This window comes from Muntiacus reevesi, chromosome 20 (genome assembly GCF_963930625.1).
Source record: "Muntiacus reevesi chromosome 20, mMunRee1.1, whole genome shotgun sequence".
Taxonomy (NCBI): Eukaryota; Metazoa; Chordata; class Mammalia; order Artiodactyla; family Cervidae; genus Muntiacus; species Muntiacus reevesi.
In genome coordinates this window covers 9,670,407-9,686,834 of record NC_089268.1, presented here as the reverse complement: position 1 = coordinate 9,686,834, position 16,428 = coordinate 9,670,407, and the positions used below count along the sequence as shown (strand labels likewise).

Genomic DNA, 16,428 nt, shown 5'->3' with positions numbered 1-16,428 from the left:
GGTGGCTTGTGGCGGAGGAAGAGGAACTAGTGACGGACACCTGGTGCGCACACCTCAGGACGTGGACAGGGACGGGAGCGGGGAGAGGGGCTACCCTGACTCTGGGGTGACCCGTTAGAAAAGCCAAAGCCCTGTCCCCGTGAAACACTGACGTTTGGCAGAATGGAAGAGCCACAGCTCCCATCTTCATGGATATGACAAATATCCCCCTTATTGGGCAACCGCTAATAAAACCTTTATTTAAAAACAACAAAAATTCTCTTCTTTATTTGATAGGCCCAGGTATCAGCGCCCCCTCCCAATAAAGCACCACCACCCCACCCCACCCCCACCGTGTGCCTCACACATACACACACACACAATCTAGATCCATCTTCATTTCTTGTTGGCCTGGGCAGTGCCAATGACACACTGGTTCACCTGCGGGCAGGGGATTTAGACAAACAGTACAAAAAAAGTTTTCAGAGCAACCAAACGAAGTTTTCCCCAAATCACCTCTGAACCCTCAGTATTAGGGCTGCCCTCAGAATCCTGAAATAAAGGCTCTGAAAGCAGGTTCAGGCTGGTCTCAGTTCTCCCACGCCCACTGGGCACACTAGATGTGAAAGAGGGGGAAAGGCCAGAGAAAGGACAGAAGCTCCTCACAGGAGCAGAGAGAGGCACTTCTCTTTCTAGACAATCCCACAGCCCTCCCACCACTAATGCTCAATAAGCTAGATAACACGGCAACATAAACATAAAACATAAAAGAACCAAAGCTCCTTAGAAAATTAATGATCCTCAGTCTAGGGCCGGAAATGTACAAGATGAATCCGGAGAAAGGACTACTGGGAACTTGTCTAAAGGGCACAGGAGCCAAGTTGGAGCTTCCACTGGCCAAAGGCGGGCAATTTGAATATCAGAAAGAAAAATGACTTCAAAGGATATATACCAAAAGTATAAGATGTTATCTCTTGCATAAAAACTCACTGGTCATCTTTGGAAGTTGCCAAGATACCAACTTACAATAGTGAAAATTGATGAAGAATCTAGCATTTATCCCATCTTACCTATATGGACTGCATTTCAGAATAACCAGAATAGAATAACCAATTTCAGAATTTCAGAACAGATGACAAGGAGAGTTCTCAAGAATTATGATTAATAAATGTAGAACAGCTGAGAAAATTAGAAAATCACCATTTTAAAACTCCCTAATAATAGATCTGGGGCTTCCATGGTGGCTTAGTGGCAAAGAACTGCCTGCCAATGCAGGAGAGGTGGGTTCAACCACTGGAGAAGGACATGGCAACCCACTTCAATATTCTTGTCTGGAAAATCCCATGGACAGAGCAGCCAGGTGGACTACAGAGTTGGACATAGTGACTAAACAACAACAAACAATAGATCTAGATAGCATCGCTGACAAAATCATTAGGGGAGAAAGTTGAAGGGAGTTTTTAAATGGATAGATCGGGCTGATATTACCCAAGTCCAGTGATCAATTTTTATATCATTAAAGGTGATACAACTAGGGGGAGGGGGAAAAATGGAACAACTCGATACTAGGTGCCTCCTGATATGATGCAATAAAATGTATCATACTATTTAAATTTTCTTGCCAAGAAATTTGAATCTGATTCAAATCAAGCCTCCAAACCTAATTACAAGAAAACAAAAATTATGGAGGAAAGAGGAAGCAACCCGCCAAAATCTAGAATATATGTTCTATAGGACAAATCACTCCACTTCTTCAACAAATAAATCTGGGGGTGAGATTATTACAGATTAAAAGAAACTCAAAAGACCATTTCAACTAAATTAAAAGGGTGGTCCTTGCTTTGATCCTGAATGGAACAAACCCTAATGTATAAAAGGCATTTGAGACAATCAGGGGAAATTTAACATAAACTGGGTATTAGAGGATGTCAAAGAGTTCACGTTGTTGGGTATTAATGATGTTGGTAGAACTTTAATTGATTTCCCTGGTGGCTCAGACGGTAAAGCATCTGCCTACAATGAGGGAGACCCGGGTTCAATCCCTGGGTTGGGAAGATCTCCTGGAGAAGGAAATGGCAACCCACGCCAGTATTCTTGCCTGGAAAATCCCATAGACAGAGGAGCCTAGTAGGCTACAGTCCATGAGGAACTTTAATTGAACTTGTAAGGTAGCAAGGGAAATCCTGATTAAAGCAGAAGACCACAGCAGGGCGCTAAGGTGGCCGATTACTTCCACAGCAGCAAGAGTGCAGAAGAACACCCGTAATCTGAGACCCTGAATAAAGCAAGAAAGCATCTCAAGGCTGTATCTTCAGGAAAATGAGTTATCAGAGGAATACATTACCCTCCAAGGCACTATGTAAAGAAACTTCCTGACTTAACTCTTGTAGAGGGAGCTTAAGTTTCTTAGAGAATTCATAGCCTGGACACAGCTGACCCTTGTGGGGACTGGAGTCTGAATTCACGCTGTCTATTTGGAATAGCCTGAAAAACCTGTATATCTTTGATCCAGGAAACCCATTTCAAAGAATCTCTCTCTGGACAGTTAGATGTAACCAAGCAAATATAAAATGATATGTACAAGGTTAGTCAACATAGCCTTGTTTGTAATAGCAAAAGGGTGGAAAGAATCCAAGTGTCCAGTAGAGGGAACTGGTGGATAAACTTTGGCACATCCATACAGTGGAGTCCTAGGCAAATGTAAAAATACTGGGATGATCTCTGTGCGCTGGTGGGGAATCATCCTGGGGCTGTTTGATTTTTTTTCTTTTTCCCCCACTTTCCCTGGCCACCGCCCTGTCCTTAAGGCTGTCTTGTTAATAACAACAAAAAAAAGGCAGGACAACATATAATACATGAGAGAGAGGGGAAGAGATGTCTTCTCTAAGAAAGAGGGAAATCCCATGCATATTGCTTGTATTTGCAAAAAGAAACACTGAGAGAAGTAAAAGGATAAAATATGACAACGACTACTAGGACCGGAGAGAGAATGCGGTGGGCGGGGCGGAGGTTAAATCTCACTTGTTACGGCTTTCTACATATTTTTGACCTTTCAACCACCTAGTTTTAAAAACTTAATTCAAACACCCCCAGAAGTCAATAGTTAACTGCCTGGCAAATGTACATCCTTTTGGGATGCACGTGCCGCTGGCCTGAAGGACCAGGGTGCAGACGCCTACAGTCAGCAGGAAGCCTGACGGGGATGGGGCTGCTAGTGACCGCACCTTGGAGGCGAAGCGCAGGGAGTTGAGGGACTCAGAGACGTTCTCTTCTAGGGGAGAAATGTTCACAAACATGAGCCTGTGGACAGAGGAGAGGGGGCAAACCCCAGAATCAGTGTCCAGGTCTCCATTACATCACTGCCCCCACCCTGACCCTGACACGGTGGCTCCCAGCCCACCCCTTCTGCTCACATCTTGGCACTGCCGCCCAGAGAGTTCTGCAGCAGGTAGGTGAGCTTGCTGTTCCGGTAAGGCACGTGGGATTCCTACAGGGTGGAGAGGGAGAGGCGATTAGGACAGGGCTGGGGACAGCCAGCACCAGCCACTTCCCAGGGCCCACCTGCCCCCACCCCCATTCCTACCTTGTTGCTCAAGGCCATGATGACCAGCCCCAGCGTGGACAGGCTGCTGTTAATGGCCTGCGTTTCCCGAAGGCGTTCCCGCTCCCCAGGGCCGAGCGCTAAACCAGGGTCGAGCCGCTCGCTACCAGCCAAGTCCACCAGGCTGAGGGGGGCCGCACACTGCAGGCCTCGGCCAGCATGCTCCCCAGAGATCTGCAGCTGGAACACACTGTGACTACGCGATGAGCGCTCATTCTGGGCTGTGCGGGCCACAGCACGGTTCTGGCGGGCTAGATGGAGCAGGGCCTCCACCTGGGGATAGGGCGCAGCAAGAGGTGAAGTCAGGCAGTGGTCAGCCCGTAGCCAGGTCAGGCGTGCATACATGCCTGCGTGCTCAGTCGTTTCAGTCAAGTCCAACTCTTTGCAACCTGTGGACTGTAGCCCACCAGGCTCCTCTGTCCATGGGATTCTCCAGGCAAGAACACTGGAGTGGGTTGCCGTGCCCTCCTCCAGGGGATCTTCCCAACCCAAGGATCAAACCCTCGTCTATGTCTTCTGCACTGCAGGGAGATTCTTTACCCACCGAGCCACCTGAGAACCCACAGGTCAGATACGGCAATAAGCAAGACCCAGCACCTGCCTTCTTGGTACTTTTTTCTAGCCAGCAAAAGACTTGATAATCTCAGACACACTGTGTATTTTATTTATTTATCAAGGAATAAAAATAGAAAAGCAGTGTGTGATGGTGAGGGTTCTGATTTTAGAAGGGATAACCAGCAGTAATTTCCTGACAGTCCAGTGGTTAGGACTCGATGCTTTCACTGCCAGGGCACAGGTTCAATCCCTGGTTGGGGAACTAAGATCCCATAAGTCATGCAGTGCAGCCAAAAGTTAAAAAAAAAAAAAAAAAAAGATGGTCAGGGATGGCCTCAACACCTTAAAAACTTTAAGATGGTTGGGGGCAATCCAGCCCTGCTAGGAAAGGAACGTAAGACCATGTCAGGCAATGGACAGAGGAGGTGCAATGGCCCTGATCCAAGGGTGTGATGAGCAGGCTGAGGAAAAGCCTGGAGGCCAGCAGGGATGCCGTGAGCTGAACAAGCAGAGGGGGCAGAGATGAGACAGAGACTGCCATGTGGGACCCAGGGGCACACATCTCAGGAGATGCGTCACTTCTCTCCACGCCTTGGTTCCACCTCACAGCCCAGCAGCCAAAGCCAAACATCCGATCTGTCGTCGCCACTCGCCCTTCCTCACCCTGCCCGCTCCCCCCACCTCTGTCCTGCGTCACTCTGCCTGCTCCCCAGCCCTCCGAGCCCACGTCCAGGCCTAGTGGCCCTCAGCGCTTACCTCCCTCTCACAAGAGACCGGAACGTAGCGCGCGTTGGTGACCGTAAGCTCCTCGCTGCCTGGCCCTGCCCGGCGAATCTCACACTCACCCCCCTGGCCCTTCCGGGCCCCAGTGGCCAGCAGGTCTCGGACAGTCTCGTTGTAGATCTCTACGTAACTTGCCACAAAGCTGTAGGTCCAGCCCTGGCCACGGAGCTCCTGGGCCACAGAGAAGAGGTGCCGCAGGGCCCGAGGGATCAGTCCCTCCAGCCGGGGGTCTCCCCCAGGCCCGCCCTCCATGGTGAAGGTCTTGCCACTGCCTGTCTGGCCATAAGCAAAGATGCACACTGGATAGCCATCCAGCGCTGACTGGACAAGCATGGAAATCTCCTCAAACACTTCATCCTGTCCACTCCCTGGTGGGAACACCCGGTCAAAGGAAAAGTCATGGCGGGTAGGGGCAGCTGGTGCCCCACTCAGGGTCCCACGCCGCTCATCAGACCGGGAGAGGCTGAGGCGGGTTGGAGGGTCAGAGGGTCCACAGGGGCCAGAGGGAAACTGAAGGAAGCCAGGGGATGGGGTGGACTCCCCTGCAAGCACGGGGCGGACCCGGCAGAACACACGGATGTTGCCTTTGAGTTCCTGCAGCTGGTTGTGTAACCGCCGGCGCTCCATCTCGAGCCCGTGGAGACGGTCTTCCCGCTCAGCCAGTACGGCCTCCCGGGCTGCAGCCTCCTGGCGCAGAGATGCCACCTCTGCCTGGCTGTCCGACAAAGAAGCTTCTGAGGTCTGCAGCCTCCTCTGTCCAGAACAGAACAGACATGGATGATGAGACACAACCAAGAGTAAGAAGTTTCGTGATGGGACTAGGGGTGGGAGATGGGCTGGCCCCTGACTCCAAGGACTTCAGAGTCTGGTAAAGAAGAGATAAGTGAATGTTAATCATTGTATTAGAATAAGGAGTACACGGGAGCACCAAAAAGGGCACAAGGAAGGATATCTAGGCTGACACCCGAAAGCACGGGAGTGAACCAAGGGAAGGATGTGGTGCAGAGAGAATATTCCACAAAGAGGGATGTGCCAAATGCCTTGAATTGAGAATCGAGTCATTTGAGAGACTACAAGTAACTCATTCTAGTTGGTGCTCACCAAGGAGCCAAATGGATGACAGACGGGAGAGAATGCATGGGGACTTTTATCAGTGAAGGTCCATCCGTGACCATCAGTGAAGATGGACAGAAAGAAAGGAAGTGGAGAAGTAGAGGAGACGCAGATGGCAGAGGGGAGGGTTATGGAAACAGTCAGAATGGGGTGAAGTGGGGCAGGAAGCAAGACAGAGCAGAAGTGTGCAGAGTGGGGGCGAGCACGGAGCAGGGTGGGGGACGGTGCTGCCGGACCAAGGCGCTCAGGACTTCAAAGCCCAAAGCAACTTCTGGGGCACCTAGAGAGAAGCCAGCCCTTACCTCCTGCTCGCCCAGCTGGGCAGCCAGTCCCCTGCGCTCCTCCTGTAATCTCAGCTGTTCTTGCTGGAGCTCTTGCACTAAGCCCTCCTGTGTGCCCAGTCGCTCTTCCAGCTCCAGGACCCGGGCACTCAGGTTCCCCAGCTCCCGCTGGCCCTGCTCAGCCTGGGCCCGCACCCTGGTCAACTCCTCTTCCAGGGTCCTGCGCTCTGCCCCCAGGGCTGAGGCCTGTTGCTGGGCCTCCCGGAGCTGGTCCTGCAGCTGTTGGTTCTCCTGGTCCAGCACCTGCTTTCTCTCACGGTAGCATTTCAGCTCTGCATTGAGGTCACATAACTGCCCCTTTAAGTCCCAGGCCGGACGTTTGGGTTTCTTCCCTCCCACCATGGGAGGCGCAGCTGTTGCTAAGATGGGCACAGAGAAGACCAAGGTCAGGGCAGCCCTAGCTCTGTCTCCCTCTTCCCTCCTAGCCTTAGGGCCTCCACACCAGAGGCTCCGTCTCCTTCTCTTTCAGGCAGGGAAAGGACCAAAAGGATTTTTCTGGGCACTCACCACCTCCTCTCCCCATCCCAGCCTCTCACCCAAGATCTTATTTGTCACCTACTTCCAGGCTTCTGGGCGGGAACAACAGGACCTGGCTTCTGAGTCTTCAGCACTAGAGAACCAGAAAGGTGGCATCAGGGGCAATAACACCAGGGTCCCTCCACCTCTACCCACCTCCTTCACCCCCAACCCCTTCTCAGCCCTGGCTCTCAGACACTATTATTACCTGGGGCAACAGCCATGGAACATCGGGGTGCTGACTTCCTGGGAGCTCTGGGCACTGCTGGGAGACAGAGGAGAGGAAGAGCAGAGTCATGACTCGCAGGGTAGCACGCACTCGGGCTGGGAGTGCGTCCAAAGACAGAGGAGTTGCTTTTTCAGAAGATTAGAAATAAGATAACCTTCCTCTTCCTCTAAATCTGACCAGCTCCTAAAGATATCCTCCCTAGGACCAACATGCCAAGAAACAAGTTGGACAAAGACAAGTGAAAAGAGCTGGGGGGGCGGCAGGCAGTGTGTGAAGTATGCTAGTGCGTGTGAAACACACCAGGGGGCACGCCCATATCTGCTTGTAAACCCACAGAACACCCCTGGAAGGACTCAGAGCTGCCCCTAGGCAGGGGGCTGGGGGACTGGGAAACAGAAGCAGGAGGGAGACTTCTCACTGCACAAAAACTTCTGTGCCTTCAGAACTTTGAAACCAGTGAAACATGTTACCTATTCACAATCAGCTACAATCAAAAGAAAAGACAAAGACAGAAGTGAGCTGAACTGTGGACCGGGTCTCTCTCCAGCCCTGGCGCCCACCTGCGGTCTGGCCTTGTGTCTGTGGCACGGAGCTGAGGGCTGCTGTTCTGGGGTGGGTGGTGGTCACTCTGGTGCCCAGGCCTCGTGTTCTTTTCTGGGGAAAGACAAGGGTGGGGTGGGCTCCACAGCTCCGTCCCTGATGGTTTCAGACACACGTCCATGGATCTCCACACCCAGCTCACCTTCTCCGGCTCCAACGCCTCCTCCATCTGGTCAGGCCCCCTCTTCAGCCTGCGTCCCGAGAGAGGCAGCCGGGAAGCGGCCTTGGCCAGGGGTCTCTTCAGCTCTATGTTGCCCTTCACTTCCAACAATGGTGACCTCTGCTGGAAAGAGAGAGGCCTTTCAGAACACACCCTGAAGTCCAAATGTCCCAGGAGCTCCCCTTTATGGCCCCCAGGCCTGATTCTCAACACCATCTCCAACAAGCATCAACTCAGTAGCCCTGGGGCCACACCCTGGGGCTCTCAGATGAGGTGCCAGCCAAAAACCATGGAGGGAGCTGGGACATGACACAGTCCCTAAGGGATAAGACTGAAAGACACATGCTGGACTTCAGCTAACGTTAAGGGGAGGACCTAAATCAGCAGAGAAGGAGCCCTCCTTTTGGAAGGCAAAAGCTTGGCCTGCACATGGCATGGCTGAGAAACCGATGAACTCTTTTAGTGAGAGCTGAGAATCATAAACAAGGGAGTGACTTAGAAAAGAGACCAGGCTGAAGGCTGGCTGGAAAGAGTAGGTAACATTTACTAGGAACAGTTTCAAACATTTTATCTGAATCAGCTGACTTAAACCTCACAGCAGCCCACTTTGCAGATGAGGGAAGGAAGGTGGCTGGTGGCTAGGAAGTAACAGAGCTGGGCTAAGGTCGTTGATGAATAAAAGAGCTGGGGTTAGAAGCTAGACAGTCTGGTTCTGGAGGCTGTGTTTTTAACCACTGGACCACACTGTCTTATAGGGCATTGATGCTGCACTAAGGAGTTTAGGTTTGGGCCCTGCATGCATGGAGAGCCAGATACAGTTTCTGACCAGGCATGTGAAACAATATACGAAAGAGGCTATATAAATAATAATGATGAGGTGGGAGTAGGCGGACTGGCAAGGGGAAGATAAGAGTAGCAGCATGATCAGTGGAGAGCACCAAGGACAGGTGAGCGGTGGGGGTAAGGGAAAGGAAGAGTCTCTCCTCCGAGCAGCCCAGCTCAGGGTCTGGGGATCACGCCCAACCTCTGCTTACTCCTGCCTCGGGGGACCAACCATCCTGGTGTGCCAAGGACTGAGGGGTTTCTTGGGACACAAGACTCTCAATGCTAAAACCAGGTCACTCCTATGCAAGCCAGGACACGTGGTCACCCTTCTCCTGTCCTCCTCGGGAAAGTACCATGGATAGATCAATTTCTGATCACTATGGGTAACTACTAATTCCAAGGCCGGTTTCTCTCTGCCCTTCAGTTTACTTCATTCGGTATTTACCAAGTGCCTATTACATGCCAGGAAATGATCTGGATTTTGGAGTAATAGGCATGGTCCCTGTCCTCAGAATGGCCACAGGACAGCAGGCAAGTAAAACGTAAAGAGATGATTAAATCTTACTGAGTGTGATCAGGAAAGGATCCCCAAGGAGGGAGTGGGCATCCAGTTTAGATGGGGAGAGCAGTAGACACAATCCTACAAAGTATTTTCAGGCTGAGCCTTGAGGATGAGAAACAGCTGGCTTGATGGGCTTGGGCCGAGGAGGAGCATTCCAGGCAGAAAGCAAGGGGAGGGATGTGCAGAGTGGGGAGGAGGGCAGAGGCAGAGGGAAAGACCGCAGCAGCCGGGACGCCAGCATGGAGTCTGGGTCTACTGAAAGCGAGGCCTCTGACGTTGTTAAGTCAGGAGAACAGTATGACTCAATTTGTACTGAACAAGTGAACTGTGGACTTCCCTGGTGGTCCAGTGGTTAAGACTCGTGCTTCCACTGGAGGGGGCTCAGGTTCAATCCCTGGTCAGGGAACTATGATGCTGCATACTGCACAGTGCAGCCAAAGAATAAAAAAATTAAAAAGGTTTAGGGGCGTCCCTGGTGGCTCAGTGGTAAAGAGCCCACCTGCCAGTGTGGGGGACACAGGCTCAATCCCTGGTCTGGTAGGCTCTCATATGCTGCGGAGCAACGGAGCCCGTAAGCCACGGCTATTGAGCCTGTGCTCCACAAGGGAAGCCACCACAATAAAAGCCCACACAGCAACTAGAGGGTGGCCCCCACACACTAGAGAAAAACCCGAGCAGCAACAAAGACTCAGCATAGCCAAAAATAAATAAATAAACAAAATTATACCAAAAAAAGATGAACTAAGGCATATTTTTAAAGTTTTTTTAAGTGAACCATGTCCATGCATGTTTTTTTAAGTGAACCATTTCCATGCAAAGAATGAATGGAAATAGAAGGTGAGGGTTATCACAGCAGAGGGATGGCATCATTCCCTCATCCATCCATTCATCATGGGTCTGTCCCACTAGGTTTGTTGAATGATGCTCTGGACCAGATGCTGTTCTAGGCCCTGGGGCAAGAGTAACGAATGTAAAGTCCCTGCCTGCCCAGAGCATACTTTCCAGGGCAGCCTTTTCAAACGGGTACAAGAGAAAGCTCTACAGAAAATGAACTGTCTTCTCAATTTTCCCAAGAATGTAAACAGCTCTCACCATTCTAACTGCTCAAGAGAGAAGTTAATACATTAGATGCAAAGGATGCCTTAGGGCATTAGAGCTTAATTCCCCAGGAACTCAGTTGAGAGGGGATATTCTAAGAGTCTCAGGGCTAAGCAGAGGCAGCATGGGGTGGGAGAGCAGAGGGCAGGCAACGAAGGAGACCGAGTCTGGCTGACTCCAAGAAGCCTGCCCAGCTTCTCAAGATCACAGAAGGAAAAGCTGTGTTTGTTTTTCAGTTAAACTTCTTGTTTTTAAATATTGTTGATTCACATGCAGTTGTGAGAAGTAACTTGGAGAGATCTGAGAGTACCTGAAAGCTAATTTTTAAGAGATGCTAAGTTTAACTTCAGGAAAGTAAGGTTGAACTACTTGTGATACAAAGAGATTCAGGGATGCTCACAGAGAAAACTCTGAAACAATCTGATATCCTTGTTTGTTTGTTTTGTTGTTTTTTTTTTTTAATTTTTAGTTTATTGATTCTTACCAACTGAGCTATGAGGGAAGCCCATCCACCAGCAGGGATATACTTAACTGTGATACGTTCAAACTATTGGCTCATATACAAATAAAAAGGAAAAAAAAAAGAGGCTGTATTCTCTTTTTCCTGCCACTTGCAGAATTTTGCACAAAGAATACTGATTTTAATTTTTAATTAAATGTAGTATGAAAAGTAAATTTTTCTTTTCAGTATTTCAAGGTCAAACATTGAATTTCTTAATCAGAAATGCCTATTGTTCTCCCTATGCTAAGATAGTGGATTACCTAAAGACTTACCTCCTTGGAATTTGTGTGTGTTCAGAAAATGTGTTCAAAGGTTTGTTTACTCAGGACAACTCCAAAGAGCACAGTATTTAATTTTCTCCCATCTATAAAGCTGGACAGGACAACTCCCAACTTTCCACTCCTTCCATAATATCACCTTCCATAATATAAAAGCAGATTTTCATTGAACCCCTCCTATACCACTTCCCAGGTTCAGAGATGGACGCCCTGCTGCTAAGTCATCCATGTGCACGTCTGCTCCCACTCCTCACCCACTCAAGAACAGCACCCAGGCAATTCTTCCTTCTCTGCACCATCACTTCCCCTTTCTCCTGGATCCTTCCAGCCAGTACACAACACACACTGTTATTGCTTCCAACCAAAAAGAGTCTTTCTCTCCTAAACTCAATCAGGCTTTCACTCCCACCATTCCACCAAAACTGCTCTCAAGGCCATAAGTCACCCTGTGTTGATCACTCCCTCTTTCTAAATACACTCTTTTCACTTAGCTCCCGGGAGACCATCTTCTCCTGGTTTTCCTACCTCTCTGGCAGATCCTCTTCATCTTCCCAAATTTTAACAGTGGTCTTTCTAATCTCTATGTTCTGGGCCACTCCTATGGCTTTACACACCACTCATATGCTGCCAACTCCCAAGCTTACGTCTCCAGCTCAGACTTTGACTCTGAAGTCATCCGGAACTGCCTTCTCAATGTCACCACTTGGAATCCTAGTAAACATGCAAAACTCTGACCGCCTGACGTGTAATCCTTTCAACCCTGCAGCTTCCTCCATCTCAGTTGATATAACTCCCTCTTTCATCTGCTCAAGCAAATACATCTAAAGTCCTCTCATTCTCTTACATACCACAAAGTCTAATGTCAGCAAATGGAGCCAACTCTGTCTTCCAAATAGATCCAGAATCAGACCACTTGTTACCACTTCCCCTGCTGCTCCCATGACTCAAATCGCCATCATCTCTTACCTGGATTATCACACACCACTGGTTCTCAGCTAGGGATGACTTTACCCCCAGGAGATGTGTGAGTGTCTGGAGACACTGACTGGCATGGTCAGGTGGGGGTTGCTACTGTCACCTAATGGATAGAAGCCAGGAATGCTGCTAAACATCAGCCAATGTACAGGACAGCCCTCCACCCCCAATGAAATGTCAATAATGTTGAAAGCTGAGAAAACCCGCCACGTTCCTAACAGCTCTCCTTGTTTCTATCCTTGCTCCTTTACGAGCTAATCTCAACACTGCTAGAATGGTCCTCTTAAAATGTAAGACAGATCTTGTCTCTCTTTGCTTAAAACCATCCAGTGATTCCCCATTTCACTCAGAGGAAAAAACCAAAGTCTTCACAGTGGCCTGTGCAAGAGGTCCATTATCTGACTTCCCTTACCACAACGTTCCGTCTTGCTCATTCCAATCCGGCCTTGCTATACAACTCTAGAGATTTTGCGCTATGGGATTCCCTCTGCCTGGAATGATCTTAATAACCCCTTACTGTTTCCCTCACTTCCTCCAAGTCTTTATTCACCTCTCACCTTCTGCACTGGGAGCTTACTAAGACCACCCAATTTAATTGTCTATCTTGCCAGCTGGCCTCCTCTCTTCCCCTCTTAATCTGCTCAAACTTTTCCTTTTCTCAACAGCCCTTAAAACATTAACAGGGACTTCCCTGATGGCCCTGTGGTTAAGACTCTGAGCTCCCAATGCAGGGGGCCCAGGTTCGATACCTGGTCAGGGAACTAGATCCCACATGCTGCAACTGAGACCTGGTGCAGCCAAACAAATGAATAAATAAAAAATAAATAATAATAATTAAAAAAAAAAACATTAACAGCATTAGACAATTTACTTATCACATATTGCCTGTCTCCCCAAAGAATGGCAGCTCCATGACGACAGGGATCTCTGTTGCATCCCAAGCACATCGTAGATGCCTGGTAAATATGTAATGAATAAATAAATGAGAAGGCTTCTATTCTTTTTCATTGTCACAACACACTGCTCCACTCTCTGGCTGGCAGGATACAAAACTATCTCTTTGTAGCAAGTTGACTTCGGGTAAATTTGAATGCCAAACAGAAGTAAACAGAGGATTCTGGCAGGAGCCCTTTTCTGGCACCAGAAGTCAGTCCACTCTCACTGTCACAAACACACTTCTCTCCGCTGGACGCAGGAGGGTGCAGGAGGTCGTGGGGTGCCGCAGGGCACTGATGAGAGGAGACATTAAGTTAACCAGTCCCACTGAGCAGAGATCTCTGCAAAACCAGGGAAGGAGAGATAATGCAAAGTCCTTCAGTTCAGAGTACTCCACCCTCTTCCCTTCCGATGCCCGCAAGCGGCTGCAAAGAGGAGAGAGAGGACACGAAAAGGCATTGGGGGATTCGGCTTCAGTCATCTTTTCCCCAGGGCTACAGGCCATCTCGGAACTCACACTGAATGGACGGGAGGGAACCTGTTCAGACAAGTCTTAAGATTCGAAACGGGAAATCCTGGATACATGAAAGAGAGGAAGGGTGCGGGGGCTCCCTGAAGCTGCGAGAAAGCAGGCCGACGTGCCCCCGCCCTCCGGGACCGCTCCCTGCCTTCGCTCTCCACTCCGGATCCGTCCCACGGAGCGGGGCACGCGGATCTGGGCCCCGCCGTCCGGACCGAGGCCTCCGGCCGGTCAGCGCTGAAAGGTGCGGCAGCCGGCTGTCGTCCCCGCGCCGCCCGCCACTCACCTGCGGCTCCATGTCCGGCTCGGGGTCACTCACGCCGGGCAAGCGCACTGAAGACGACACCGAGCCGGGGGTCCGGGGACCCGCGTTCTCTCGCGCGCTCGCGACACAGGGTACGCGCGCTCCGGGCCCCGGCGCCGCCACACCCGCCACTTTTGAATTTCAACGGCCGCCACCCGGGCTCACCTTGCTCGGCCCACAGGGGCCAATCGTCGCCGTCGCCACAATCCAGGGCCAATCGCAGCGCCCGCCGCCTCCCGAGGCCACACCCCGCCCAGCCGCCCCCGCCTCCTTCCTGCTCCCCCCGCCCGCCTTGCAGGCGACTGAGCCCCACTTCCGGCACCACTTTTTTCCTCACCCCACCCCTCCTTCAGCGGGAGGCGCGCGGCGCTTCCGCTCGGCTCCCGGCCGTCGCTCGCAGCGTCAGAAATGGCCGGGAACGCGCCGCCCGAGCGTAACTCGTGTGGGGGCGGGGACGCCAGCGCAGAGGAGGCGCGCCTGCGCAGAAGGACCTGTGCGGGCCGCGGAGCCGGGCGAGCGCCTCCTAGCGGCGGCGGTAGTAGGCAACGCGTTCGCGAGCCCCAAACTGGACCGGTGGGGTTGCGGCTGTTGCGCGACGCACCCGAGCCGCTGAGGACTGATCCCCGAAGCTGGATCCCGCTTGCTGTTGTCGGAGTGAATGATTCGGCTCATTTCCCCGGTCACTTCGGCGTTTCTCACCACATTTAAGGACCTTGAGTACAGCTGGCCTCTCCATGGAAGCCCGACGGTGGAGATTCGAGGTACAGCGGAGGAGGTGCAGCGGTCACCTCCTCGCCTTACCTCCTGTGTGTACCTGGGCGCTGTTACTGGTGCTGGACAACTGACTTGAGTGTTTCCGAGGCTAGAACGCACAGAGGGTTTACTACTTCCGTTTATGGAATATTTTTAATGCTTTTCAGATAAATCGCTCCATTTACTGGGCTCTTAATATGTGTCAAGTGCTTTCCATTTCTTATCTGCAAGCCAGAAAAAGGAGACAGGTTCAGAAAGGTGAAGTTAACAAGTGCGCAAGTAACGAACCACACTGCTGATCGGAAGTGTGATTGGATCTAAATTCCACCAGCTTCAAAATGCAAGGTATATCGGTTATCTCACAATACTAGTATTAGTAACAGCAACAACCCCTGACCTGTGAATAATCTGCAGAGTGTTTCTACTGCCCCCTAGTTACCAACCAATCCTGGGGGTAGGCAGGGCAGGGATTTTATTTACCAGACTGAAAGCGGATTCCTAAGGGATTTGTCTTGGTGCATAATTGAAGACACAGTTCGGTTCAGTCGCCCAGTTGTGTCTGACTCTGCAACACCATGGACTGCAGCACGCCCGGCTTCCCTGTCCATCACCAACTCCGGGAGTTTACTCAAACTCATGTCCATTGAGTGGGTGATGCCATCCAACCATCTCATCCTCTGTTGTCCCCTTCTCCTCTTGCCTTCAATCTTTCCCAGCATCAGGGTCTATGTAGTGAGTCAGTTCTTCGCATCAGGTGGCCAAAGTATTGGAGTTTCAGCTTCAGCATCAGTCCTTCCAATGAATATTCAGGACTGATTTCCTTTAGGATGGGCTGGTTGGATCTCCTTGCAGTCCAAAGGACTCTCCTCAAGAATCTTCTCCAGCCCCACAGTTCAAAAGCATCAGTTCTTCAGTGCTCAGCTTTCTTTATGGTCCAACTCTCACATCCATACATGACTACTGGAAAAACCATAGCTTTGACAAGACAGACCTTTGTTGGCAAAGTAATGTCTCTGCTTTTTAATATGGTATCTAGGTTGGTCATAACTTTTCTTCCAAGGAGCAAGCGACTTTTAATTTCATGGCTGCAGTCACCATCTGCAGTGATTTTGGAGCCCAAAAAATAAAGTCTCTCACTGTTTTCATTTTTTCCCCATCTATTTTCTATCAAGTGGTGGGACCAGATGCCATGATCTTAGTTTTCTGAATGTTGAGTTTTAAGCCAGCTTTTTCACTCTCCTCTTTCACTTTCATCCAGAGGCTCTTTAGTTCTTCTTCACTTTCTGCCCTAAGGGTGCTGTCATCTGCATATCTGAGGTAAATAATATTTCTCCCAGCAATCTTGATTCCAGCTTGTGCTTCCTCCAGTCCAGCATTTCACATGATGTACTCTGCATATAAGTTAAATAAGCAAGGTGACGATATACAGCCGTGACGTACTCTTTTCCCAGTTTGGAACCAGTCCGTTGTTCCATGTCCAATTCTAACTGTTCGTGCCTTGAGAACCCCATGGATAGTATGAAAAGGCAATTGGAGATAATTGGAATTGTCTGGAATTCAAGCCACCTATCTTGTAATTCAGTGCTTTAACTTGAATTCAAACTTGTGCTTGTGGAGGGGAGCAGACTATGGGGAAACGCAGTGTCTAAAAACCCTGTCATCATCCCCCAACTTTTGAAATCCTTGGAAACCTACAAGGAGAAGGAGCTTGAAGAGTGAGCAGTGATGAAGGAAACCAGAGAAGACCAACGCTTGCTGGATGGGTAAAGAGGACTGAGAAGGAAAGCTGAGAAGATAT

General features: G+C 50.2%; 1 protein-coding gene across 6 annotated transcripts; it reads right to left on the bottom strand.

Moving 5' to 3' along the window:
• Positions 1–328: 328 nt before the first annotated feature.
• KIFC1 (kinesin family member C1) lies at positions 329–14,248 on the bottom strand. 6 transcript variants are annotated; one of them, XM_065912992.1, is made up of 11 exons: positions 14,215–14,248; positions 7,860–7,997; positions 7,678–7,771; positions 7,097–7,153; positions 6,932–6,982; positions 6,334–6,731; positions 4,892–5,671; positions 3,563–3,853; positions 3,393–3,466; positions 3,204–3,279; positions 329–420 (listed from the first exon to the last, which is right to left on the bottom strand). In XM_065912992.1, exons 2-11 carry the CDS (start codon positions 7,884–7,886, stop codon positions 376–378), a joined length of 1,893 nt encoding a protein of 630 aa, XP_065769064.1. In that variant the 5' UTR covers positions 7,887–7,997; positions 14,215–14,248; the 3' UTR covers positions 329–375. The 6 variants fall into 6 exon arrangements, with proteins under 6 accessions (XP_065769064.1, XP_065769059.1, XP_065769060.1 ...); XM_065912987.1 differs by lacking the exon at positions 14,215–14,248 and adding an exon at positions 13,860–14,024 and having other exon boundaries at positions 7,860–8,000; XM_065912988.1 differs by lacking the exon at positions 14,215–14,248 and adding an exon at positions 13,860–14,024 and having other exon boundaries at positions 7,097–7,150; positions 7,860–8,000.
• Positions 14,249–16,428: the final 2,180 nt, after the last annotated feature.

Excerpts from the sequence above, each read along its gene's own strand:
- KIFC1 (XM_065912987.1), bottom strand. Across the intron at positions 7,772-7,859 it reads AGGCGTTGGAGCCGGAGAAG|AAAAGAACACGAGGCCTGGG; the intron begins GTGAGCTGGGTG and ends GTCTTTCCCCAG. Across the intron at positions 5,672-6,333 it reads CCCAGCTGGGCGAGCAGGAG|AGGAGGCTGCAGACCTCAGA; the intron begins GTAAGGGCTGGC and ends TGTTCTGGACAG.